General features: G+C 50.4%; 1 protein-coding gene across 50 annotated transcripts in view; it reads left to right on the forward strand.

Moving 5' to 3' along the window:
- ANK2 (ankyrin 2) overlaps positions 1-25,903 on the forward strand; it is a 382,806-nt gene extending 356,903 nt beyond the window's left edge. For 14 of the 50 annotated variants that reach the window (XM_033133572.1, XM_033133577.1, XM_033133570.1 and 11 more), the window contains 11 exons: positions 493-6,453; positions 7,950-8,024; positions 10,024-10,155; positions 11,036-11,179; positions 13,470-13,740; positions 15,410-15,701; positions 17,836-17,928; positions 18,365-18,448; positions 18,553-18,717; positions 19,682-19,864; positions 21,190-23,672. In XM_033133572.1, coding sequence (XP_032989463.1) covers positions 493-6,453; positions 7,950-8,024; positions 10,024-10,155; positions 11,036-11,179; positions 13,470-13,740; positions 15,410-15,701; positions 17,836-17,928; positions 18,365-18,448; positions 18,553-18,717; positions 19,682-19,864; positions 21,190-21,336 — 7,547 coding nt within the window. In that variant the 3' untranslated portion in view covers positions 21,337-23,672. Of the gene's footprint in view, positions 1-492; positions 6,454-7,949; positions 8,025-10,023; positions 10,156-11,035; positions 11,180-13,469; positions 13,741-15,409; positions 15,702-17,835; positions 17,929-18,364; positions 18,449-18,552; positions 18,718-19,681; positions 19,865-21,189; positions 23,674-23,705 lie in introns of those variants that run through there. The other 36 variants (XM_033133599.1, XM_033133607.1, XM_033133608.1 and 33 more) reach the window with 9 other exon arrangements.
- Positions 25,904-26,028: the final 125 nt, after the last annotated feature.

Below are 26,028 nucleotides of genomic sequence, written 5' to 3' on the forward strand. Positions count from 1 at the left end.
AAATGCATAGCATCATGAGAAGTTATTCTGAGTTTGCTACTTACTGGCTTTCTCCTGGAGGAAATGAACTTTCTGCAATTTCTAATGCTTTTTCCATGTTTATTTTTCTTTCAACATTGATCTGTAACATCTGAACAATCTTGAGATACCTCTGTGTATTTCCACTGTCTGATCTGTGTTTTGCTTTGTGGTGTGTGTGTGTACGTGTGTGTGTCCTGACTATTCGTTAGAGCTTTGTTGTATGTGTGGATGTGCTACAAGTGAGAAAATTAAGCAAGTTATTTCCTGCTCATTTTTCCTTTTCAGTTTTTTTTCCGTTAGCCTTGCTTTGCTTTTGTATCCTGAGACCCTATGGATCCGCCATCCCAGCCCATTTTGTTGTCCCTTCCACCACGACAGGAAAAGACACTGTGTCGTTTGGGTCCTGATTACATTTGCCAATATCTTTTTTGATTTCCATTTTACTTTCAATGTTTCTCATTCACGTCAAAGATGATGAGACAGAATCTACAGAAACGTCTGTCCTGAAAAGTCACCTGGCTGATGACGCCCCTGTCCTGGCGAGCCCGGACTTGCTCTCGGATGTTTCCGAGATGAAGCAGGATCTGATCAAGATGACCGCCCTCTTGACCACAGACGTGTCCGACCGGGCAGGACCCCTCACGCCCAAGGGGCTGGCCAGGGCCGGCGAGGAGGAGCCTGGCGAGCCCTTCGAGATCGTTGAGAGCGTCAAAGAGGACTTGGAGCGAGTGAACGAAATTCTGAGGGGTGGGCCTGGGTCCCCGCCAGACAGGGAGCTGGAGGAGGAGGACTGGGTGATGGTCAGCGCCGAGGATGTGCGGCAGGCCCAGCAGAGCGCCCCTGCGGAGGGTCCCGGGTCGCCCCGCGCCACAGGTACTGCGCACAGACAGGTGCGCCCAGAGGACGAGCCACCCACGGCGGCCGGGGACGCACCCGGGGCCCTTGCTGTGGGCGGGAGCCTAGAAAGCGAGGGCAAGGACGGCCCCGCAGACGACACACAGACAACGCAGAAACAGCAGAAATCAGTCCTGGGAGTGAAGAAGCCAGTGAGGAGGAAATTAAAAGAAAAGCTGAGACAGAATGAGCCAAGTCTCCAAGCTAGCACAGGAAAAACTGAACTTAAAAAATGTAGTTCCGAAGAGTCCTTGGAAGATGACCCGGGGTTAGGCCCCGAGCCTCTCCCCACCGGAAAGGCCACATCGCCTTTGATTGAAGAAACCCCCATTGGTTCTATTAAGGACAAAGTGAAGGCCCTCCAGAAGCAAGTGGAGGAGGAGCAGAAAGGTCGCAGCAAGCTGCCTGTCAGGGTCAAAGGCAAAGAGGAAACACCCAGGAGGACAAGCCACAGGCCACGCCCTGCGGTGTCCCCCACTGTGAAGTCAGAGAGGCAGGTGCCAGCATCCCCCTCCCCCAAAGCAGAAAGGCACTCTCCTCTTTCCTCCTCTGCAAAATCTGAAAGGCACCTTCCAACGACTCCGCCAAGTAAAACTGAGAGACACTCCCCTGTGTCACCCTCAGGCAAAACAGACAAACGCCCACCTGTGTCACCCTCAGCAAAAACTGAGAGATACTCCCCTGCATCCTCGTCAAATAAAACTGAGAAACAGTCCCCTGTGTCACCCTCAGGTAAAACAGACAAACGACCACCGGTGTCACCCTGGGGAAGGACGGAGAAACCCCTTCCTGTACCCCCTGGGAGAACAGAAAAACGCCTGCCTGTATCACCCGCTGGGAGAATGGAAAAGCACCCACCTGTGTCAACCTCTGGGAAAACCGAGAAGCGCCTTTTGGTGTCACCTTCTGGAAAAACAGAAAAGCACCCACCTGTATCCCCCACCTCAAAAACAGAACGAATCGAGGAGACAATGTCTGTTCGGGAGTTGATGAAGGCTTTCCAGTCAGGCCAGGACCCATCTAAACACAAGACTGGCCTCTTTGAGCACAAATCAGCAAAACCAAAGCAGCCACAAGCAAAGAGCCAAGTCCGGGCAGGGAGAGACAAGGGGCAGGTTCCAAGCCAGAAAGAAACACAGAAAGTGGACAGCCAGACAGTCAAACGAGGCCAGGGATCCCCGGGGACAGGAGCCTGTGGTACCTCAGGCAGGCGACAGAGCGGAGACACAGCTGGAAATGAGGAGGCAGCCCCCAGCCCTCGGACACCTGCCCCCGAGGGAGACATGGGGCTGCAGATCAGCCCCGACAGGAGGGACTCCACCGACTTCTCTGAGGTCATCAAGCAGGAGCTGGAGGACAATGACAGATACCAGCAGTTCCGCCAGACTGAGGACACGGCAATGGTACAGCTGCTACTGGACCAGGTGCTCACCAGTCCCTGCAACACGGTGTTCCCCCTGGACGACACGGAGGAGGGCCGCCCAGCTCTGTCCTTGTGCAGCGGGGCCCTGGCTGGCAGCTGTGAGAGCCTGAGGCACGAAGGGGTGGCAGGGTCTCCATGTGGCAGCCTGATGGAGGGGACCCCTCAGATCAGTTCAGAAGAAAGCTACAAGCACGAGGGCCTGGCGGAGACCCCTGAGACAAGCCCAGAAAGCCTTTCTTTCTCACCAAAGAGAAGCCAGGAACAAATTGAGGAAACAAAAGGTGCCACCATGTTAGAAACACCAGCGGAAATTCGTTCAGAAGAAGGACATCCCTCAACCAAAGACATTCCCGGTGCTGCTGATGAGCCAGGTGCAGCCACCACCAAGGGTGCAGAGCCCCAGGCCATGTGTGCTCCCAGGGAGGCCACCCTGGACCCTTCCAGAGACACAGACCCCAAACCAGAAGGTGATGGCCTCGGCAGTCGTGCTGTGTCCTCAGCCAAAGAATCACCCACAGGACTGACGGAGGTCACGTCCTGTGACGGGGGTCCACCAGCTCATGGTAGTTCCACCCACAAGACACAGACTGATTCTGAAGCCCAAGGACCCACTAGCCCCGAGCCCTCACCGCCCGAGGCTCCCAGGAAGACCAGCCCTGGGGCCGAGTCCCAGCCGCAGGCAGCCCCCCGCAGCCCCCCGGGGCTCGAGCTCGCACTCCGTCGCCCCGATGCTGAGGTGCTCAGCCCAGGCGCTGACGAGTCCCTGGCAGTGAGCCACAGAGACTCCCTGGAGGCCAGCCCGGTGCTAGAGGACAACTCATCACACAAAACCCCGGACTCCCTGGAGCCCAGTCCTCTGAGAGAGTCCCCCTGCCGGGACTCTCTCGAAAGCAGCCCCGTGGAACCAAAGATGAAGGCTGGCGTTGTCCCAAGTCACTTTGCTCTTCCCGCAGCCGTTGCCAAAGCGGAACCCTTTACAGAGGTGGCCTCCATGCGGTCCCGGCTGCTCCGAGACCCGGATGGCAGCGCCGACGACGACAGCCTTGAGCAGACGTCGCTCGTGGAGAGCTCGGGGAAGAGCCCCCTTTCTCCCGACACTCCCAGCTCTGAAGAAATTAGCTATGAGGTCACACCCAAAGCCTCTGATACAAGCACCCCCAAACCGCCTGTGATTCACGAATGTGCTGAGGACGATGACTCAGAAAATGGGGAGAAAAAGCGGTTCACACCTGAAGAGGAAATGTTTAAAATGGTAACCAAAATCAAAACCTTTGATGAACTGGAACAAGAAGCAAAGCAGAAAAGGGACTACAGAAAAGAACCCAAGCAAGGAGAGTCTTCTTCATCCTCTGACCCTGATGCTGACTGTTCGGCAGACGTGCACGAACCGGAAAGTATGAAGTGTGCTGAGGATGGCAGCAGTGGCCCCATGGCCGGCATGGCCGACAGCAGGAAGGCGTCTTCCTCCTCAGAGAGTGAGCCCGAGCTGACCCAGCTGAGCAGAGGTGCCGACTCAGGCCTCCTCCCAGAGCCAGTCATCCGCGTGCAGCCTCCCTCCCCACTGCCATCCAGCAGGGACTCCAGTTCCAGTCCTGAAGAAGGACAATTCCAGCCGGTTGCATCCAAACACTACACTTTCAAGATGAAGGAAGATACTCAGGAAGGATTGGGTAAATCGGAAGAAGGAAAAGCTTGTGAATGTCCTTTACCTGAAGACAGTCCTGCCGTTCCCACCGGTGGTCCAGATGCGTCCTATGATGGCCTGAACACAGGTGCTGGTCAGCCCGACCTCTGTGATGGCCATGGTTGTGAGGCGGAGCGTCCGAGCAGCTCAGCCATGCCCGTCTCTTCAGGACTCCAGGGTTCCACGGGTGTTGCCACCACTAAGGAGCTAGTTACCCCCAGGGAGACGTTAGCTCTGCAAGACGCCCACGAGGGGGACACAAAAGGGGAAGAGCATGGTGCTTCTAGAGTGCAGTCTGCATACGTCGATGGCCCCAGCAAAGGCGCCCCACCCTTGTCCTCTGTGCCTCGTTGTCCTGCATCTGAAGGAAAAGAATTTGATGAAGACGTAATCTGCATGTCCTCTACGACAGCAGTGGAAGCCACACAACCTGAGCAGGCTCCCGAGAGCTTCCCGGAGGACTGTGCCACTCCAGACTCCTCAGTCAGTCCTCAGACCAATGGTGTGTCCATGGGCGTCCCACTGTCTGACCCAGCTGAGGCCGAAGACGTCTGTGACCCTCAGATCATAAGCCCGTATGAAAATGTTCCTTCCCAATCCTTTTTCTCTTGTGAAGAAAGCCAAACCCACACAGCTGCAAGACACGTGAGCTTTCACTCTTCTGAAGTGTGTCCCGGGACCATCGTGCTGTCTGTCGAGGACACAGTAGTGGCAAGGACCTCCAGCGGAACTGTCTCAAGTCCAGAGCTTGTCTCCGAGGACCAAAGCATGGCCCTGGAACCCGGGCGAGAAAGTCTGTTGTGGGAAAGGCGGTCCGAGAGCAGCCTCTCATCCGTGGAGCCTGCTGTGCCAAGTATGTCGGCAGTTGGTGAGCAAACCAGTAGCGTCATCGTCACAACGACCGAAGTGGACTGTGATCCCTGGAGCGAGATGCGTGAGGATGATGCCGCCTTTGAGGCTCGCGTGGGGCAGGAGGAGCAGAAGATCTTTGCTTTGATGGTCGACAGACAGTCCCAGGGCACCACCCCGGACACCACTCCTGCTCGAACCCCAACTGAGGAGGGGACCCCCACCAGTGAACAGAATCCGTTTCTCTTTCAGGAAGGAAAACTGTTTGAGATGACCCGAAGTGGTGCCATCGATATGACCAAAAGGTCCTACGCAGATGAAAGTTTTCACTTTTTCCAAATTGGGCAAGAATCCGGAGAAGAGACTGCCTCTGAGGACGTGAAGGAAGGGGGTACCATCCCTGAGCCTCCCCAGCTGGAGACATCAGCTGAGTCACTGGCACTTTCGGAATCAAAGGAAACAGTGGCTGATGAGGCCGACTTGCTCCCTGACGACCTGAGTGAGGAAGCAGAGGGGATGCCAGCCTCCACTGACACAGCAAGGCCAGAAGCTACATCCCCGGGGGCCACGGACCTCCCCGCCATGCAGAGGGTGGATACACCTCCACTGCACGGAGAGAGGCACGCAGCTGGCCCCGGCTGCCCTGAACCGGCCGGCCACGCTCCGTTAGATTTTTGCACCGTCACCAGGTCCGTATATTCAGGTCGGGATGATGACTCTCCCGACTCTTCCCCAGAGGAACAGAAGTCAGTCATTGAAATCCCCACGGCATCCATGGACAGTGTGCCTTCTGCTGAAAGCAAGTCCAAGATCCCCGTAAGGCCCACACCCACTCTGACCCCAGCACCCCTAGATACGGGGGACGAGAGGTCCCAGCCTGAAGAGTTTCTACCCGGCCTGAATGAGGACAGTAAAGAGGAGGAAACAAAACCAAAGTCTAAGATACCCGTGAAAGCTCCTGTCCAAAGAGCCGAGCTGCAGCCCTGGCCTCTGGCCTCGCCTCTGCAGAAGACGGGGGCTCCCCAGGGGCAGGACACACAGGGCAGAGTGGCCGACAGCAGAAGCAAATCTGAATCTGATGCTAGCCCCGGGGACTCAAAGGCCAAATGTCCACTGAAAACCGGAAGCTGTGCGGAGACAGAAGCCGAAGGCAGCGGCGGGACAGGACAGCTCGAGCCAGAGCCAGAAGGGGGCACCCCCAGACCCAAGCCCTTTCCGTCCAGGCTGCCGGTGAAGACCAGAAGCCCTCCGCCATCCTGCAGGGGCACCGTGAGCCCCACAAAGGAACGGAGGGAGCATTTCTCTGACCTTTACAGGAGTTCCCTGGAGTTCTTCGAGGAGATTAGTGATGAGGCGTCCAAGTTAGTGGATAGGCTGACACAGGCAGAAAGGGGGCAGGAGTCAGTGTCAGATGACGAAAGTAGCAGTGCCCTGGAAGTTTCCGTAATCGAAAACCTGCCACCTCCGGAGGCCGAGCAGTCGGTCTCCGAGGACATCTTTGACACAAGGCCCATTTGGGATGAGTCCATTGAGACTCTGATTGAGCGCATCCCCGATGACAGTGGCCGTGACCCTGCTGAAGGTACTGCCACCACTGGGACTCCCCGGGCCTCGCATGTCACAACCTGATGCCGTATTCTCGTGTGTCTGCTTTCTGTGGTGGTTTGTGTCCATTTTCTGGAAGCTCCCTGTCGTGGCTACTGTGTTCGTGTAAGCCCTGTGTGTTGTGTCTTTCTCTGTGCTCCTGTCCGTGAAAACAATCTCAAGACTGAGCAATGACCCTGCTATGGAGACACGAACATCACAGGCACTGGCGACCTTGCCTCCGCCAGCCGCTGCACGGGAGGCCATGCCAGCTTTGGGTTTTGTTGTCCTGCAGTGCCAGGCTCACCCTCAAATCCAGCACTTGTGCTTTTGCACATGAATATATTGGGTTTTGTTTCACATTAGGAGGATTCGTTGCTTTTTCTTCTTTGTGTACTTGAAAATTAAATTTACACTTAATTTTGTAATCATTAGGAAGCCACTTACTCCAGAAGAGTTCACATATTATGAAATTCCAATTCTGTGGATCTGTTTCTGATTCTGAAAGACTGGGCTTCAGATACCGTTGGTAAACCCTTTAAGCGAGCAAGCACAGGTCAGATGTGCTTTATGCTGATGTGGGTGATGGATGGGGAAGGCACTCAGATTAGATGCAGCAGACAACAACACTCAAACTTTGCATGATTTAACTTGGCTGTGAGGGGATGATGGCTGTGAATTATAAAAAAGGAAACCATAGATGGCTTTGAGAAGTAGCCTCTGATCTTCCACTATCTCTACAATTAAGACTATTCTTCTTAAATTTGCATATAAAAATGTCGCAATCCATGCTTTAAAATGCTGCCTATCAATTAATGGGGGTTAAAAACAAACGGGAAAATTATACTTTGCGTAAGTAATTTATTAGCTTACTTGGTAGTAAGTAGACAAACTTTGCCCCGAAGAGACACACACACTGTCACACTCTCACTCACTCATCCTCCCCCCTTCCAGGTTACCAGGACCGAGCCATGTGTTGTTTCTGACCATACTGAAAAAACCCAGTATGGTCTGATCCACCCACTGTCCAGGTCTCATGTGACTCTTGGGTGGGATATTTTCCAGACATCACCTGGAAGTGTTCCTGCTGCCATGGGCAGTGACAGGAAGTCCTAACTGACTATTCCACTTCTGCATCCCATTTGTGGTTTTTCTGGTGTTTGGTGACTAAGATGATTATTTTCTGGTGGGCAGTATTCTCTCAGATATTTTAGAAGGAAATCCCTAGGATTACTAGAAATCGGCAACTGATACAATTATGTCCATTGACTTAGTCTTGATTAAAGAGATATGGAAGCAGATGGTTTTCATGATTTCTATTAGATTTCTTCCGCATTCCATTCCAGAAGCCAGGCAAACACACCATTTAATATGACTTAAAACATAATAGCTAAATGGTGCTATGATCAGATATTTGGACAAGTGGATGACCAGCACTGGGGTCCTCTCTGGTCATGGACGATCTTTGGCCGTTCTGTTTTTGACCTTCTGTAGATCAACAGGATGAGCAGGAACGGATCGAGGAAAGACTGGCATATATCGCCGATCACCTCGGCTTCAGCTGGACAGGTAAAATAAGTGTGACCTACTTTGTCAACAAAACCTGCTTGGTTTCAGTGACATAGTTGCATCAGCCAAGTGTCACTAACAATGAGACAGGTCTTTTTTCTTTCCTTGAGGAAGATGGGTAGAACAGTGAAAAGCATAATGAACTGCAGACTAGAAACTCCAGGCTCTTGTTACCTCAGCCTGTGAACCAGGGCAGACCATTCATTGTCTCTGGAACGTAGAATAATGGAAGGCTAGACTGGGAGAGTCTACGGGGACCACAGCCCATGCTGCCCTGTCTCGGACACCTCAACTTTGGGGAGTTGTGTGTTTGAAAAGCAATGTTAGGAGCCACTGTCATAAAATGCACTTTGAGATTTAACCAGGGACTCTTATTCCAGATACCTTATTTCCGGTGTCTTCACCGTGACCAGCGCTAAAATCTGCTCTGGATTAAAGCCGAAATACATATGAATGAGACGTTGCACTCATTTTCTGAGAAATGGGCATGTTTAAGAGTAGAAATTATAGTATACGTTAAACAATGTATTAAGGAAGAGTGAATTCTAAAATCAGTATGGTTCACTTACAAATCATGATTTGTATACCCTGTCACCTTTCCTGCGACTTAACATTTTAAAGCAAGATTGTCAGTCCCTGGCCTTCTTTCTTCTTCTAGTCTGACTTCCTTTTATATCACTTGTGACTACTTTATTGAAACAAATAGTGTATATTTAATGTATATTTAATACTCATCTCCTTTCAGTTTCTGAGAGATTTGGTGATGACTAGGAGTCCAAAAAATACCCTTAATAGAGATAACCGATAATGTAGAATAAATGGAAGTAGGAAGAAGAGCCATTTTCTTTAGAAACTAATCAAATTGACTTAATTGAAGAATTTAGGGGAAGGAAAGACAGCAAAACATCCCTGTTGACTTATGAAAGAATTGCTTACTTTGTTTCTTAATTATGTATGTATACATATATATTAAATGTCATATCTCTATAATTGTTGAAAATTCAGAGCCTACCGCCATATAGAGTGGTAGGAGGATGAAAAGTAAGTCTCTCACCTACATCTCACCTGAAAGGTAACTGCTACTATTTTCTCATGGATTCAGGAAAAATATGCAGTGCTCATATCTATGCCTGTTATTGGAACATAAGCAAAATTTTACTTCATATTCCTTGTAAACATTCCATCACTATAGACATATCTGTCTCATTCTTTTAAATGGCTCTGTAATTCTGCTGTATGACCGTACCATAATTTTATCAAAGGCCTTTGTTGATGGATATTTAGGGTCTGTCCTACTAATGGCAATAAATGTACTTGTGCAATGGTGTATTTTTGTGAGTATATCTGTAGAGCATATTCCTAGAAGTAGAATTGCTGAGTAAAGTATATGTATATTTTTAATTTTGAAAGATATTGGCAAATTGCACTCCAAAGAGGACACCTCATTTACACACACACACACACACACACACACCACCACCACCACCACCACCATGTATAAGCATCCATATAGAATGTCAGTGGTAGACTTTAAAGGAAAATTTTGTGGCTTCTTTCATAGGTCAGTTAATGCTTCCTAGCCCTTATTCATATGATATCAAATCAAAGGAAGGAATTTATTCAACCACCATAATCTAGCCACAAGCAGTATTTCTCCATGTATCCAGAAACAGGATCTGTAGTTCTTCAAACATCACCTAATGATGATGGAAAGTTAGAAGTGGTCTGTTTCTCCTGTTTTCAGCCATTTGTCTTCCATTATCTTGGTTAAGAGTATAAATCAGTGCATATGGTCTCTTCCGCGTTTGGGGATTAACGTATTTTATCACCATTTCTACTATGATAGTGACCGATTCTATACTCAGTTTTAAGGAAAAGTCTACAACTAGTGCTGGGAGGACAAAGGCACGTGGGAGTCGCTTCTAGTACGCGGAGTACAGCAAGGCCAGTGACCGCGGCGGGTGGGGTCGGTGCGCTCACTGCGTGTCTTCTCTCCTAGAGTTAGCGCGGGAACTGGATTTCACTGAGGAGCAGATCCATCAGATCCGCATCGAGAACCCCAACTCTCTGCAAGACCAGAGTCACGCGCTGCTCAAGTACTGGCTGGAACGGGATGGCAAGCACGCGACAGGTGGGCGGGGAGACAGGTGGGCGGGGCTGCAGCGGGCGGAGGCGCGGCCGACAACCCTCGCGAAAAGTCACTAAGGTCACAGATGCACCAAGCTGAAGGGCCAGTGTGAGCTCGTGCGAACAAGCCGACCTGCGCATCACGTGAAAGTCCCCACACTGCACCTGCCAACAGCATTAACCAGTGGGAAGTGACAGTCGCACCGGCCGCTAACAGGAGTGCTGTCAGAGCCCTAAATTTTCTGGATATTGACAGTGCTTTAATGGTGGTTGTTCCTTCAGCTCCTGTTTCCTTCCCTCCTCAATAACTCCAATGGGAAACTGTCAAGCCGATATCCCATGTGATGCTTTACGCAGGACCGTCTGAGCACATCAGCTAAAGTGGGGAGTGACCCAGCCCCTCCACTAGGCATTTTCCCACTCCCTTCGGGGCGGCTCGGAGGCCCTACCCACAGACCTTCCTCAGTGACGTGGGGTTCACGGCCACCTCTCCTTGTCCCGCATTCCTCCAGGTGGGACTGCCCAGTGGAGCAAGTCAAAACAGAGGGCACCCCGCTACACTTAAATTTCGGACGGTCAGCAAATGCTTTTTTAGTAAAAGTATCCCCCATGCAATGTGTGGGATGTACTTAGACTGCAGCCGCCTGTGTCCCCTGCCTGGAATCAGATTTGACTGGGTGCCCTGGCAGGTCTGCTACCAGGGCACCAGCCCTTGCTGCATCATCTGTTTGTGCATCTCTTGTTAGCATGCTTATTTTCACAAAAACCTTACTTGGGCTTTAGTTATTTCCTGTACAAATATCAAAACGTTAGTAAGGCCACTAAATGACCAGTTTTAAAGGAGTCCCTCACGTGCAGTAAATGCCGTTTCTCTAATGTCCCAGATGTTAGTCTCACCGACTGTCTTACCAAGATCAATCGAATGGACATTGTGCATCTCATGGAGACAAGCACGGAGCCTGTGCAGGAGCACACGAGTCACAGCTCGGTGGAAATGGGACCGACTATTGCACTGGATGACAGTGAAGGTGAGTGTGTGTATGGGTGTGAGTGTGCATGTGTGTGTGTATATGTGCATGTGTGAGAGAGTGAGTTACTGTGTGTGTATGTATGTGAGTGAATGTGTGACTATGGGTGTGTGTGCATGTAAGTGTATGTGTGTAAGTATGGGTGTATGTGTGCCTGTGTGTATATGTTTGTGAGTATGGGTGTGTGTGCATGAGTGTGAGTGTGTATGAGTGTGTGTGTGTGAGAGCGTGTGCATGTGTATGGTTAATTCAAGCAAATGGACTTGCCGTCTTCCTTTCCTTAGATGGTGGACTGTCTCTGGTGACCACACATTTTCCTCTCCTGTGAGGTACTGATTCCATCACCAGGGCTGCACCCTCATCACCTGACCACCTCCCAAAGGCCTGCCTCCTAGGCCATCACCTTGGGATAAGGTTTCAACATGGGAATTTTCAGGGGACACAGTCAGTCCCAATGCCCACTGGTGCCATTCCCCGCGTTCCTTGATGGTACTTCTGCTCCATGCATCGTTTCCTCCACTTCTGGGCCACAGCCGTGGTGCGGTCACTTCCGACTTCTAACGTGAATCATTCATTACACGTACTCTTGCTTTTATCTGGACCAACAAGTCTTCAAACCCACTGGGTCCTAGGGCCACTGGCCCTCCCACCCACTCAGCCCTGAAGCATCTGATTTATTCTTTCACTTACATGCTCACTCTCTTCTCCTTCCAGCCTCCAGCATTTCTCTTCCCCTTACTTATTCCAACCTCCGTATTTCTTAGAAATCAGGAGTAGTGACGAGCAAAAGCCCACATGCACAGGACCCGCGACCAGAGCGCACTCCGTGCTGATTTCCACCTTTCTCCTGCCTGAGGTGTCCTCGCTTCGCTAAAACCAACATCTCTTACTAGGTCTCGTCCCTTTTATCTAGAGGAGCAGCACCCTGCAGTTGTCCACGGTGTCTCCTGCAGCCAGGCCATGCCAGCAGGACAAATCGTGCCTTACTAGACCCATCTTTAGAAACAAAACTAAGCAAACTACTCCTTTCAGCCCCTGTATGCTTGCTCTGTTTTCTGCGTTCATTTTATAGGAAGTCTCATCAGCGAAACAGTCTAAGTGTCCTGCCGTTCTCTCTAGAACTGTCTCTGGCATCCACTCCAGTCAGGCTGTTGTCCTCAGCGTGGGACACAAACAGTCTTGTAAAATTCTCCTGTTGTTTCCTCATTGCCAAACGCAGTGAGTAATTCTAGGCGTTCATCTTTCTTTACCCCTTAGTGACATTTGACACAAAAAATCCCCACTCAAACATCTTCACTCATTTCCCATGATGCCCTCTCCTGTTTTTATTTTCCTTTCTTAGTGGCTGTTCTTCCTCAGTTTCCTGTAGCTTCTGACTTATCACAGATTTACAGGGTGGCGTGTGTTACTTTCCGCAAGAGCCTCTGAGCTGTCCCGTTTCCCATCTCTCTTCTCTTTCGTGCATTCCTGGGCACCCACCCTCGTCAGGGTCATGGCTCCGGCACGTTCTGTTCCATCTACTCTGGCAGACTCTCCCGCAGCCCATCAGCTTCCTTTTCTCTCACTTTATTTGGGCATCTACTCAGATACCCCTTCCCAGGGGAGGCTGTGCAGACCAGTGTGTCTACACGGGGCCTCCACCCTGGTTTCCTTTCCTCCTGGAGTTTGCATAGGTCATGGCTGTAGGAATGCCAGTTCAGTGAGAAGCTGTCCTGTGTCGTCCACTGCTTTGCATGCAGACGTACACGCCACCTGTACACGGGGGGTCAGTGTCACTCAGTATGTCTGTGAGGGAATGAATGAGTAGGTGAACGTCAGCCACGTCTGCCACACACCTTTTAGTGGCACCTCAGTGCCCTGAACAAGCATGTGAAAGTCCTTAGCCTGGCACAAGCATGTGACCTCAGAACTGTGTCATATGTTAACACAAGCGGAGCTCCTGGAACAGTGCCTGACACACAGGAAGTATGCAGACTGTTACTGTTAACTCTTACCTAAGATCCTGTGCCGCGGCTGTCGCCGTTGATGGCTACTTATCACTAGGTGTGCTCTTATCACCCTGTGTGCTCTTGCCTAGATCTCTAGCCTGAGCTGGGAGCACCTGGCCCAGCGTGGCCCGTCTGCACTCTCACCCGCCTGTTAGCCTGGGTGACCCCATCTCGGAGGCAGAGAGTGTGTCTTCAGCGTTGTAACTGTGGGGCTGTCACAGCGTGGGGCAGGCAGGGGCAAAGATACGTGCCTCTGACACGGTGGGCGTCTGTTCACCCTGCGCTCGCCTTGCTGTCTGCAGGCTTCTCAGTGCTTCCCGAGGAGCTTTGTGGCGCCCGGCCCGAGCCCGCGGAGGACAGCCGGTCCCGCAGCCACCCCCCCATTGTGTCTGACGAAGACCTCTCCGTGGGTCATTCCACTCTTCAGGACTGCGTCCCCAAAGCCGATGGGGACAGCTCAGCGGCCCCGCTCACTCCCCACCACCACCAGGAACAGGTGCGACACGGTCTCTCGGGGACCCCACTGGAAGAGCCATCAGAGAAGCTGAGGGAGGAGCGTCAGCAGGAATACTTGTGAGTGTCAGGGGGACGCGGTCACACATAGCCGCAGCCGGGCCAGCCACACACAGGCCGAAATTGGCCTGGGGCCTTGCTGGTGGCCCACCAATAACAGGCCACACTCCAGAGCAAAGCAGGATACTTGAGGCGTGGTTGTGACGGTAGCCTGTGTCACAGACCCGCTTGGACCAACTTCCAGGCCTGTAACCGTGGGCACGGCCCTGAGCCTCTAAGCCTCCATTTCACATCTACAAACATGCACTTAGTCATCTCACAGGGTCAGAGGTCCAGGACATGCCTGGGAAAGCACTGTTTACACCAAAATTTCGTGCAGACCACGCAGTCTTTCTTGTAAGGTGGCCGCATGTCCCTCCTCTGACGCTTCTGAGGCATGCCCACTGGTGGGTTCATGCCCACTGGTGGGTTCGTGCCCGTTGGTGTTCGTGCCCACTGGTGGGTTCATGCCCACTGGTGGGTTCGTGCCCGTTGGTGGGTTCGTGCCCACTGGTGGGTTCGTGCCCACTGGTGGGTTCGCCCACCGGTGGGTTCGTGCCTGTTGGTTCGTGCCCATTGGTGGGTTCAGAGTGTCTGCAGAGGGTGCAGGGGAAGCAGCCCTCGGGCCTCGGCAGCGAAGCTCGGGTAACTAACAGTTTATAAAACAGACGCAGAAGACCGACACAGATTACCCCAATGAGGTGGGCCGGCTTGGAGTGGGAGTACGGCCGGTCCTCAGCGTCTGGCTTCTTGGACGCAAAGGAGAGAGACTTGTTGAAATGCACTTGTGTCTAGAAAGACGAAACCCATCATGAGAAGGGCAGGTGCGTCCCCAGCCCGGGAATCTGGGAACAGTGTCAGGAGACTGCCTCCCAGCATTTCCTTTGTCCTTCAGTGAGATTTGTGTTGGGGTCACTGGAACTTGAGGAGGTGAAGTGGGTAACGAATGACCCCTTCTCCCACTGAGCTACTCCATCCACCTTCAGATTTTAGGTGGGAGCGTCAGGAAGAGGAAATGAGGAAAAAGGAAAAGTCGGGAAGCAAAGGGGGACTATCAGAGAGGCACTCCGGGCATTGAATACTTACAGAGTGACAGAAAATTGCAATAAATTGTAAAAGCGAGCAGAAAAGGCAGAGAACTTTTTTGTTTAGAAATTGAGATTATAAAGACTACCCGGGAGTAACTGCACACTGTTAGCAGAAAAAGTTTCAGTGTCAGCACTTGTTTCTGTCACTGAGTAGCTTCCCACTAGGATAAGAATCTTCTGTATTTATAAGCATGATAACTGTATTCATGTGGGGATTATATTTGCTTTTTAAACATTTTGCTAAGTTGTGATTCTTGCTTCAAAAGCCTTGTTAGTGACAGGTCTCTCCGCAATCCTTCAGGATCACCTTGAGTTATCAGAGGAAAAACAGAATTATAATTGATACACTTTGTAGAGATTAGGTCATGACAATACATGTGAGGATCATTCTTATCTGTAAAGCAGATAATTTTTATGTTTCCTAGTCAGTGCTCGAGCAATGAACTATAACTCTAGTCTACATTTTACCTATGATTTTTACTTCAATTTCATTTCTTGGTCAAATTTACAAAACCTATTTGACTTTCATGGACTGAGAAGACGCATTTCCCTTTCTTCAGTGGGGGGATACTCCGTGGTGTGATACGACTTTTCCCTTTCAGTGTGACAACCCCAGGGACAGACGTGTGCGACACTCAGAAGGCTGTGGCAGCACCTGGCTCTCCCAGCCAGACCCCTGAGGAAGTGAGGACCCCTCCTGAGGAGGACAGGCCCTACCTCCAGCCCTGGACAGCGAGTGAACGGGGAGACCCTCCCATTGTGCAAGAACCCGAGGAGCCTCCGGAACTCAGGCAGGGGGCTTCTCCTCGGAAAACCAGCCTGGTGATCGTGGAGTCAGCTGATGACCAGCCACCTGTCTTCGAAAGACTCGATGAGGATGCAGCATTTCAAAAGGTAAGGAGTTCTGCTCCGTTCCTTGCCCACATGGAGTGGCTGCCAGCCAGCTTCATTCTCCATTTCTCTGATGGCTTCCTTTTTCACTGTACAACAAAAGTTTGGCCAAATAAATTAACCCTGGCCACTTGAACTCCCCAGTGCTTTTTAAAATCTGGAAACCAGTAAATCTAGAAAAGAATCATACACAGTTGCAATTCTAGCTACTTGACCATAAGCCCTAACTTTATCACGGAAACCATTGCTAAGAAAAATGAACATGGGTGAACAGTACCCCATTTGGCTTTCACAGTGAGGAACCTTAGGCCCAGAGCGGGGTGAGGTTCACCCAGCCCCAGGCAGGGCGCCTTCGGGAGGCGCATGGGAGGGGTACCTCCCCAAGCCAACTCTTGTCAGCAACAGAAGGGTTATTTCCAAATTCAGTCTCCTTATGTATATTTTATGAATAACTTAGAAAAAGGACATTCTGCCTAAACTTACTCCTGGTTCTAAGTGTCAGCAGCATGAGATGCAGCCCAGTTCCTTGTCATTAAGTGATCTTTGACATTATAAAGAGGGCTGGAGGCTGTCAGGAGCAATTCATTTAAATACTTTATTCCAAGAACGTGGTCTGAATGGTTCATATCCTCAGCACTAATGGGGGTGGGGGTGGGCGGGGACTGCTCCCCAGAACGCCTGAGTCTGGGGGAGAGGTGGGAAGGGGTCTGCATTTTCAGTAACTCCCTGGGTGATTTTCTCACGCAAAAAGTGTGAGAATCTGTTTGCATTAAACTTAATATAAGTTAGAGTTGGTATTTTTCCTATTAGAATTCAAAAGCAGTCTGTATGTCAAAATGTTTTTGAAGCATTAATATTTATCTGTCTTAGCAAGAAAGAATGAGTTAGATAAAAGAATTAAAACTTTTAGGGGAAAAAGGTAATACAACGTATCTTTGGGCTTAAGTCCTACATTTGTTTTGGTTCACTATGAGCAGACATCTGTTAGCATGCTTTACCTAAAATCATGACTAAAACTAGGAGCGGTCCAGGCAGAGGAGAACCTTTCCCGGTTTTGGCAGTTGTCTTCAACAATACATTCATCCCATGAATAAATTTTTATTTCACGTTTGCCTTTGCATGGAATTACTCATCTCTCAAGTTCTTGGCTTCGATCAATTCCAGTAAAAATAGACACTGTCTGGGATTAAAAGTTACCAAATTAAGCCTAAGAATCCATAAGCTAATTGAAGTATAGACTTGAAAAAATGAGCTGGATAATTGATATATTTAATTTGTTCTGTGCATATAAGTCAGCTGTGATAAGTCAGTCTGTGCCCCACAGTCTGTGTTCAGGCCTTGCCCTCACGCGTGGTGAGCGCCCAGCCAGCTCGCTGCAGCTTCCTGTTCTGACCCGTATGTCTCAGGCCCCTGACGTGAGGACCCAGTTCCCATCACTTTTCTTGCTGACCCCTTTCTAGGCAGCAGATTCCTGTGTGTATTTAAAGTACAGTTTGGTTTAGAATTTGTGTTTTCCTTTAGCAGAAAAGAATGTAGAAATATAAGCCATACTTTAAAGTATGTTGAAAAATTCAGTTTTCTTTTTTAAAAAACAACATTCCATTAGGAAAGAGTGACTCCAAGACTTAAGTTCTAATATAAAGTTCGAATGTCACCTTGAGCTTTGGGCCATACCCGTAAACTTGGGCTGCTGCCTGCCTCCCAGCCTCTGCAGAACGAACGACACTATTCTGGGTGGTCTCCCTGAGGCCAGGGAGATGCACTTCTGGCTGGGTCCCAGCCGTGGATGCTTGGGCTTGCTGCAGGAGGTTCTGCTATAAGCAGAACACATTGCTGTTCCTTCGGGTCAGCCACTCAGAGCCGAAGCTCGCGAGTCAGTGGGCCCTTGGTCTCCATTCCCAGGAGCAGTGTGGACAAGCTGCTGACTTCTTCTGACAGTCTCAACAGCTCTCAGAATTTTTTCATTCATTGAACAAAAAGCTGTATTCTCATTGAAGTTTGAGACTAGCATGCAGTTGTCACCCCTGCTGGCTTTTCCAGTGAAAGACACTGGCAGAGAGCAGTGTGAGGTAGAGGGCAGAAGCCAGCAGCAAGACATCCCCTAGCATGACAAACAAACCTGCTTCCATGCTTCCAGGAGCTAACAGAGGAGTTAGGGGAACTGGAGGCCAGCTCAGAGGAGGAGGCCATGATAACCACCAGGGTTGTCCGCCGGAGGGTCATTATCCAGGTACCGCACGTGCGGGACAGTGTGTCCCCATAAAGCTAGTGACTGCCCTGAGGCAGTGAGGCCGGGCATGCTCCTCGCACAGTGCATGGCCTCCTGAAAGCTGACCCTGATCTCTCCTAAGTTACGTTGTAAAGAAAAGTGCCCGATGGCACCTGTGGGCTCCTCAGGGCCACAGCCAGAGCAGAGTTTTCCCTGCTGTTCCACCCTTCACCTGTGGCCTGTTCTTGTGTGTCTGCGTGAGTTTTAGCTAACTTTGGTTACCTCCTCCTAAGCATGTGACAACCTGCCTTCTTGTCCTCTTAAACCTACCACCTAACGGTGTGGCACTCAGAATGCTTTCATGGTCTGGCACCGCTCACGTCATACACCGGTGTGGAGGCCAGGCCTCAGATGCCACCACACCAGGCTGGACTGACTCTTTCTCTCAATTCTTCAGGGGGATGATGTGCCTGACATGCCCCCGGAAACAGTCACGGAAGAGAAGTACGTGGACGAGCACGGACACACCGTGGTGAAGAAGGTACTGGCCCAGGTGTCCCCCAAGGCTGCTTTTAGAGCAGCCTAAATTCATCAGGACCTGGTCCCATGACTCAGAAACACGACGCATGAATCAATGTCTTCCAGGTCACCAGGAAAATCATCAGGCGGTACCTGTCCCCCGACGGCACTGAGAAGGAAGAGGTCACGATGCAAGGACTGCCCCAGGACCCCGTCAGCATCGAGGATGGGGACGGCTACTCCCGAGTCATAAAGCGCGTTGTCCTGAAGAGTGACACTGAGCAGTCAGAGGTGAGGCCGTGCGCTGCTCCTAGACTGACTGATGGAGGTGACATGGTGCTCGGAGGACACACACGGGGTGTGGGGATGTGGCAATCTGCTCTGAGTTTCACATTCTTTCTTCCTTCCCGATTTTGTGAAATTGTAAAGTAACCATCAGTGAGATGTGTAACCGTCATACTCATTGACTTTGTCCAATCCTTTTTGTTTCTATTTTCCGTTGAACTCATACTAGTTGACCACAGCAGAAATCCAAAAACACTTGACTCCCACTTGCTGGCGAGCAGAGTGACGTGAACATGTCCTGTGTGCGCTCGGAAGTGCTCGTGTGTCCCCGTGCGTGCTGAAGTGCTTGTGCATCCCTGTGCACGCGCATGGCAAGACCAGTGCGGCCAGCCCAGTGGCCTTCCCCGGGAATGTCCGCAGGTGCTCCACTTTCCGGCCTCTGCATTTCAGAGCCACTGATCAGGATCTAGAAACGCCTTTATTCACAGGGTTCTTTCTCTTACATCCCTCTTTGAGGGACGTGTTGACTCTCTTCGACACATAAGTTGAAATATTCTCACCATTTAGCTTCCTTTGCTTCCGCAAAATTTCATTGTGATGTGTGCTTGCCAGTGTGCTCATATCTTTGAGAGTTCCTCCTTTGGGGTTCATTTCATCTTCATGGTGTCAAAACTGTTTAGTTTATCCGCAGGTGGCATGTCTGCATCGCACTGAGCAGTGTCTTACGAAACTTCCTGCCAGATTTTTGTTGAAGTGCTTAAGTATTTGATGGGGCTGTGTAGAGAGAACCATTACACAGACTTTATCAATTAATTGTAGGGTTTTTTTCCTGCTTCTCTTTTTCAAAATACTGTTTTCTGGAAGGCCAGTCTATCACATTGTAGTGTGTGTGTGTTTGTTTTTACATAGTACAATTCTCCGTTGTTCCATTTGGCAGTGAGATCTGCACTGTGTGTCCTTTCTTCATCAGGTGACGTTGTCCGAGCCCAGCATCCCGGGTGGTACCTCGCAATTTCAGGCAGAGCCCGTGGAAGGCCGTCGAGTCAGTAAAGTTATTAAAACAACAATGGTCCATGGAGAGAGGATGGAGAAACATCTGGGTGACTCTAGTTTAGCCACTGATCTTCCTTCAGCCAAAGACGACTTTGAAGAGGTATGAAACCATCTTCACCTTGTCTGTGTATTTTATGTTTGCATTATGTTTGAAAAGAATATGTGTTACCATTGTGTTTCTCCATGTATGTATTCACGGAAAGGTGCAGAATACTTCAAGAGAGGATATTCCTGTTTGAATAAGTTGTTTGGTGAAGTAGTACGTCCTCAACCTCTGGCACTCATCGGTGTCTCCGTAAGAGCTTTTCAGAATCTAGATGACCAGCTTCACTTCAGCTGAGTCAGAATCAGGAGCCTGGCACGATCAGACATCTTGCTTAAAAGACCCTGGCGTACTTGCACTCCTAGTTAGGAAGGGAAAGAAATAAAGACATTGCAGGTTATCTTTGTTAGCGAATATTCTCAGATATTTCTAGTGATAGGCATTAAAGAGAATGCAGGTATATTTTATACCATAAATAAAAGGAGCATTTATAATTAAGTTCTGATTTCTAGTAAATGGGTCTACAGTCACAGATCCACAAACCCTTACTACGATTCACAAATCCAAAAATTCTGAAAACCACACCCAATTTTACCAACCAAAAGTTAGTAGCAAGCTAATATAGCAATAAAACTTACTGTGAAGTGACATGGAGCTATAACGACATGTCTTTTTATCCCGCCTAGACCGAATATTTATGTTTTGCTGTTGATGTATTAATGGATGTGATTGCAGGATTCTGTCCCTATCCCACCTGGGATATTAGAATATACACTATTTACATCGTATTACTTTTCTGAAGTCCAAAAGGAAAAGTAATCTGAATTCTGAAACACATCTAGCCCCAAGGGTTTGGACAAGGGGTGTGGGGTGTGTGCGAAGACACCCAAAACGCTTCTCCTACTGACACACTGTGGAGGCAGACGTTCCCTTCGTGCCGCCTCCACACCCGCAGTGAGCATTGAAATTGTTTATATCTGAATGCGCTGGGAGAGTGAAAGCATACCTTATTCAAATGCTTTTAGTTCTTCCCATTACGGCAACCAATGACCTTGGACAATCTGAGTTGTTTGTTACCCACGTTTGCCTCTGGTCATTGCATTTGTTGTACGAGTTTCCACTATAAATCAGAGGGGTGAGGTAAGGAGGAAATTAAAAGCCAACAGTACGGGTGTTGGTTTGCAGCCCCTGTAAGGTATAGAACCAGTGTCCTTCCCAGATGCGGCAGATCTAAGTAAAACTCAGTGCTTAGGTCTGCTCCTGAGAACGGTGTCTCCTTCCCAGTATATATTTCACACTGACTGTCAGTTAAGCCAAGCAGTAGATTGTGTTAAAGCTCGTGGTTGATGATGGTTTGTCTTGTTTCTTCTCTCTCGCTTCAGGCTTTGAGTTACACAGGTAGCCACATGAAAGTGCACTTTCCCACTTTAGTAGAGAATGAAATCCTGAAAGAGGATGGATCAGTAATTAAAAGGTTTGCGTTAGCATGGATTGTGTCAACTAACAATTTGAAAGCTTTCCAACTTTAAGAAAGAAAAATGGAGCCCCTGCACACACCTTAAAGCCCCTTGGGCAACTGCCCAACCCTTCCCCCCAAGACTTTTGTCAGGTGGCAGACGTGTCAGCATGTCACACTGCAAGTGGGCACCTGTGCCCACCGTCACCCCCTGGGGTTCAGTAAGTCACCAGTTCTGTTGAGGCCAGCCAGCTGGGTGTCCTCTGGTGACATATTTGGAGAGCACAGGAAGAGAGATCTAGTCAGCTGCTCACGAATGAGTCTTGTGCCTGCTGCCTCAGCTCAGGCTCAGTAAATCGTTTCTTTAATGGCACACGCCGTCGTTTGTCTTCAGGCTGTTTCATGCCTCTCCGTGAATGGGCTGTAATGCGAGCGTGAGCCTGGATTTGCCCCGTGATGCTGAAACCAGGGGCTTTTGTAAGTCAGAAAGTGTCTGAAAGCAGGAGGCAGCCTGCCTCTGCGCATGGGAACGGGGACTGTGTGCAGCTCCCCCAGCTGCCCCGTCCCCGTCACTGTGAGATCCGTAAACTTGGGCATCTTGCCTTGGTCTGTTCCCACTTCTCTTTGGGCCGCTGGCAGCACTGTGAGTATTAATAAAATGCTCCAGCTTTGCAGCAAAATGACCCAATGGAAATTGAAGTTACTATTGTGCTTTTCACTCGAAGAGAAGGATTGTCACTGAATGTACTCTGCAAAGCCATGTTTAGCTTGTAAAACATCCTTAGAACAGTGAAATGAAAACCTCTGTCACGGGGTTGCCCTCCAATGATATAATAACCAGCAGCCGTGGTGACTCTGACACAGATCTGCAGACGCTCCCTGAGTGGAGGCTAGAGCGCTTGTACTCTGAACTGTTGAGTCTCCTGTGCGGTCACTCAGGTCACCACGCTCACCCCAGCATCACTGGACCTTCCCGTGGAACAGGGTTGGAGACAGGGGCTCCGAAATTCTCAATTCCGGCTAGTAAATTTGAGGCCAGGAATGCAGAAAGTCAACCCAGCCCCACAGCTGCTTGATTAGGGGCCCTACTGGGATACACATGGCTGTGCCCTGTCCCTTGTGGAGGTGTTTAGCGTGTCCCCTGCTCCCAGGACACAGAGGAGTAAGTCCCATCGCCGAGTGACACACACACATACATTCGTCACACATTCATCACACATGTGGACCCACACCTCCAGCGAGGGTGCTGTCATGGAAGCTTAGCCCCAAGGCCAAAGCCATCGAGGTTCCTACTAGCTCTTGGCAGAAAGAGTCAGATAGTTCCCATTTTGGAGAAAAAATAAATTAGAATGCTGAATAGTTAGAAACCCAGGATCTGATTCCAGCCATCGGAACCAAATTTGATCTTTTGATCAAGAGGAACAAGTTTAAGTTTGCTTTCAGATAACAGTTTGCGTAGCAGTGAAGGAAAGGAGGGCTGAGAGGCCACAGAGAAGAAGGAGACGAGGCAGCCAGAGGAGACCTGGCAGCGTTTTGGCCGAAACAAACCATTTAAAACTCAGGGTGAGCCTCACAAGTGCCGAGGGTGCGTGAGGACGTAGCCCAGGGCAGGGCCACCGCTGGGGACCCTGAGGCTCCCTGAGGACAGTGCTGGGTGACGCTGCAGAAATGGACCGTGTCCTCACGGCCTGGCGTGTGGCTGCATGGACAGTGCTCACAGACCCGATGCTGGGACCTTAGACTCCCGGCTTCACAGCTCACTCATGGTGGGATTTTCCATCTGGAGCATGGCTTAAATTTTCTGCGATGCAGTTTCCTTGATGGTGGTTATAGGATCTGGCACACAAAGCTCGCTCACTGCATGTTTGTGGCATGGAGACTTGTAATTGACAAGTAGGCAGTGAGAAGAACTGAGAGTGAACTAATCACCCTGTCATGGTTTTCAAGTCAGGAGACAGGAACAGAATAGAACAAAGCCGTCCTAGCCCCTTTTCCAGATCATCACCAGGCTGCTGAGGGAGCCCAGAGGGCAGCAGGAGATGTGAGATGGGCAGAGTGCATGGGGCTCCGAGGGGCTGGCAGGGCTGTCAGGTGTCCCCCCCCTTGGCCTGTCCCTTCCTCACCGTCTCCAGGTCAAGCTTCAGAGGTGGCCCAGACCTCCTTCTCGGCCACCTTCCTCCGTGTTGACAGACTAGTACCCCAGTTTAGAGAAAGCTCTCAGAACACTGGGGACTGAGTGGGAGGTGACTAGCATGAAGCTGGAAGCCGGGGGTGCTAATTCAATTAAAACTACGACCCTGGGCCGGTCATAAGTCCGCGTGGAATCAGGGTTCCAGGACGAGCCCAGCTCTTTAAAAGCTGTGACCGCGATCAGACAGGAGCCACATGTGGTCACTGTATGCTGGGAAGAGGAGCCTGACTGTCTTGTCTGCCTCCCTCCAGGACAACGATGAGTAAAGCCAGCACACGGAAGAGGGCTGTGGTGAAGGACCAGCACGGGACACGCGTGTCCTTGGAGCAGCTGGAGGACGTGCCAGAAGCCCTGGGGCAGGACGACCTCCGGCACGACCTCCGGCGCCTCCTGCGGCATTTCTGTGAGGGCGACGTGTAGCCGGAGGCCGAGTGAGGGCTGCTCGTCCTGACTGCAGGGCCCCCCTTGTATGCACCCCCTTCGTCCGCAGAGGGACCTCAGGGGCCCAGTGGGTGCTGGGCGCTTCCACTTTTAGCAAACACTTCTGGCTGCATTTGGTTAGTTGTCCACCCTCTTTAACTGTAAGCTAATTTGTGACCAAAGATCGTATCCCTCCTCCCGGGTGGGGTGCCGTCCCCACGACTTCGTGGGGTGTGTGCTGCCCTGGGAACTGGCCCCTCCATTGTTCCTGCTCCTGCACGGGCTCCGGGGGACCCGCCCACCAGGACGCCCTCGCTGCAGACCTCTTCCAGTGACGACGTAAGGGGTCCCTCGAAGGGACGCCCATGCCAGTGTACATAGCCGAAACGGTCAGTGAACAGGTTAGGACTCCAGCCACTGCCTGCCATGTCCACACTGGGCCCCGTGGGGAAAGGCCTGCAGACATGGCTGCGCAGTGCTTAGTTAAGATACTGCTCACACAAGCGAATGACAATACACTTCTCCTCAGAAGAAGCACTTCAGACCTACCATGCCCTTAGGACTTCAGCGTAGCCGTGACTCCTACTTACGGATGGTGTGATGGCCCCGGGGACCCACCCAAACTGAGCCCGTGCTGCTGCCCTGCTGTCAGCTGTGACAGCAGCCAGGCTGAAGGCGGCGGAAGGGAGCAGAGGCCAGGAGCAGTGAGGTATTCAGGTGCTAGCAGCCACGGCCGGTGGCCTCCTAGCACACGGGGTCCTTCATGGCGGGACGCATTGGCAGGGCGTTGCAGAAAGCGGCGACTGCTGTAGTGACTGGCTTTCACGGCTGCTTTCAACCACGCTGTCTTACTGGCCACCCTTCCTTCAGGCCACTGCACTGGGGACGGCGCATCGGCAGCAGGCTCGCCCAGGACACCGAGGACGGAGTCCCTCACCGGGTGGGGCGGTCTCCTCCCTTTTCTCCGGGTTTATTGTCTTCGCTGATACCCGCATGTAGCATTTAAAACCCTAAGCCGCAGTCAGAACCTTCTTCTGGTCACATTGATGGTTTTCGTTCTCTTCACCCCGAGCAAGCACTTCTCAGTTTTCAGCGAGCGAGGTCTGTCTTTAGCTTGCAGACAAGGTTGAGAAATCCTTAAAAATTTGGTTTTGGTTAAAATTTTTGGTTTATTTATTTGAATTCTAGGCTCCCTTGAAAACCCTTAAGTGTATTTGCGCACTTTCCTGTGTGTTTATTTCAAAGAAGGGATGTCAGTCATCTGAGCGATTTCCACGCCCTGTTCCTCACTCCTCTAGTGGTTGAAGCTGTGTAGCATTTTAACATATATAGTCACAAATATATTCATATAAACAGTATACATTTGGATCAGTTATTTGTTAAAGGAAAGTATATTCGATGAAGATGAAATTCAAAACAAACACCGGAGTCTGTCCTCCCAGATGCAACAGTTCCCAATTCTAGCTGGTCTTTTCCTGTTGTGCAAAAATGACTCATTGCTCTGAATGTCACAAACCAGTGTGACACACAGTGCCACTTCGTCATTTCAGGTAGCGTTGCCAAGAGAGAATGTCCCAGGAGGGAGATGCCCCACAAGCCAGGTCTCCAAGCCTCATGCTCGCCCTTCTGGGTGGTTCGATAGGAAGTAAACATTCTTTGGCCGCCAAAATGAGAGGCCCATGGCGGAACTCTCCGAGACGCACCAGGGTCTTCTCGTCAGACCTTCACTGGAGCTCAAGAAATGCATTTCTGTCGTGTGGTTTGCAGTGCAGATGATGTCTGTGTAACAACATAATGGTTATTCACCTTTTTTTGGTTCTGATTTTTGCTGTGTAATTGAGAAACTTGAATACTGTGAGAAGAAGTGAATTTCAGTTGCTGAGTCAGCATCTTTTCCCATGGTGATGACACTAATTGACTGTATCTATGAGGGCATGTATTAGTTAATGGAGAAAACACAACCCTAACAATACATAGCTGCAATGTGTATAATGGCTGATTTAATTAAATAAACTGTACAAGTGTGAAATGTGGCCACAGTGATTTGTTCTTCTTTATCACTAAGCTGTGATTTCAAAAGACGGAAGATGACATGCGAAGGACACGAGGTGACAGATAAGCCAACAGAAAGACAACTTGCTTTTTGCTTCTGTT

The sequence above is a fragment of the Rhinolophus ferrumequinum genome, chromosome 18 (genome assembly GCF_004115265.2).
Source record: "Rhinolophus ferrumequinum isolate MPI-CBG mRhiFer1 chromosome 18, mRhiFer1_v1.p, whole genome shotgun sequence".
NCBI lineage: Eukaryota > Metazoa > Chordata > Mammalia > Chiroptera > Rhinolophidae > Rhinolophus > Rhinolophus ferrumequinum.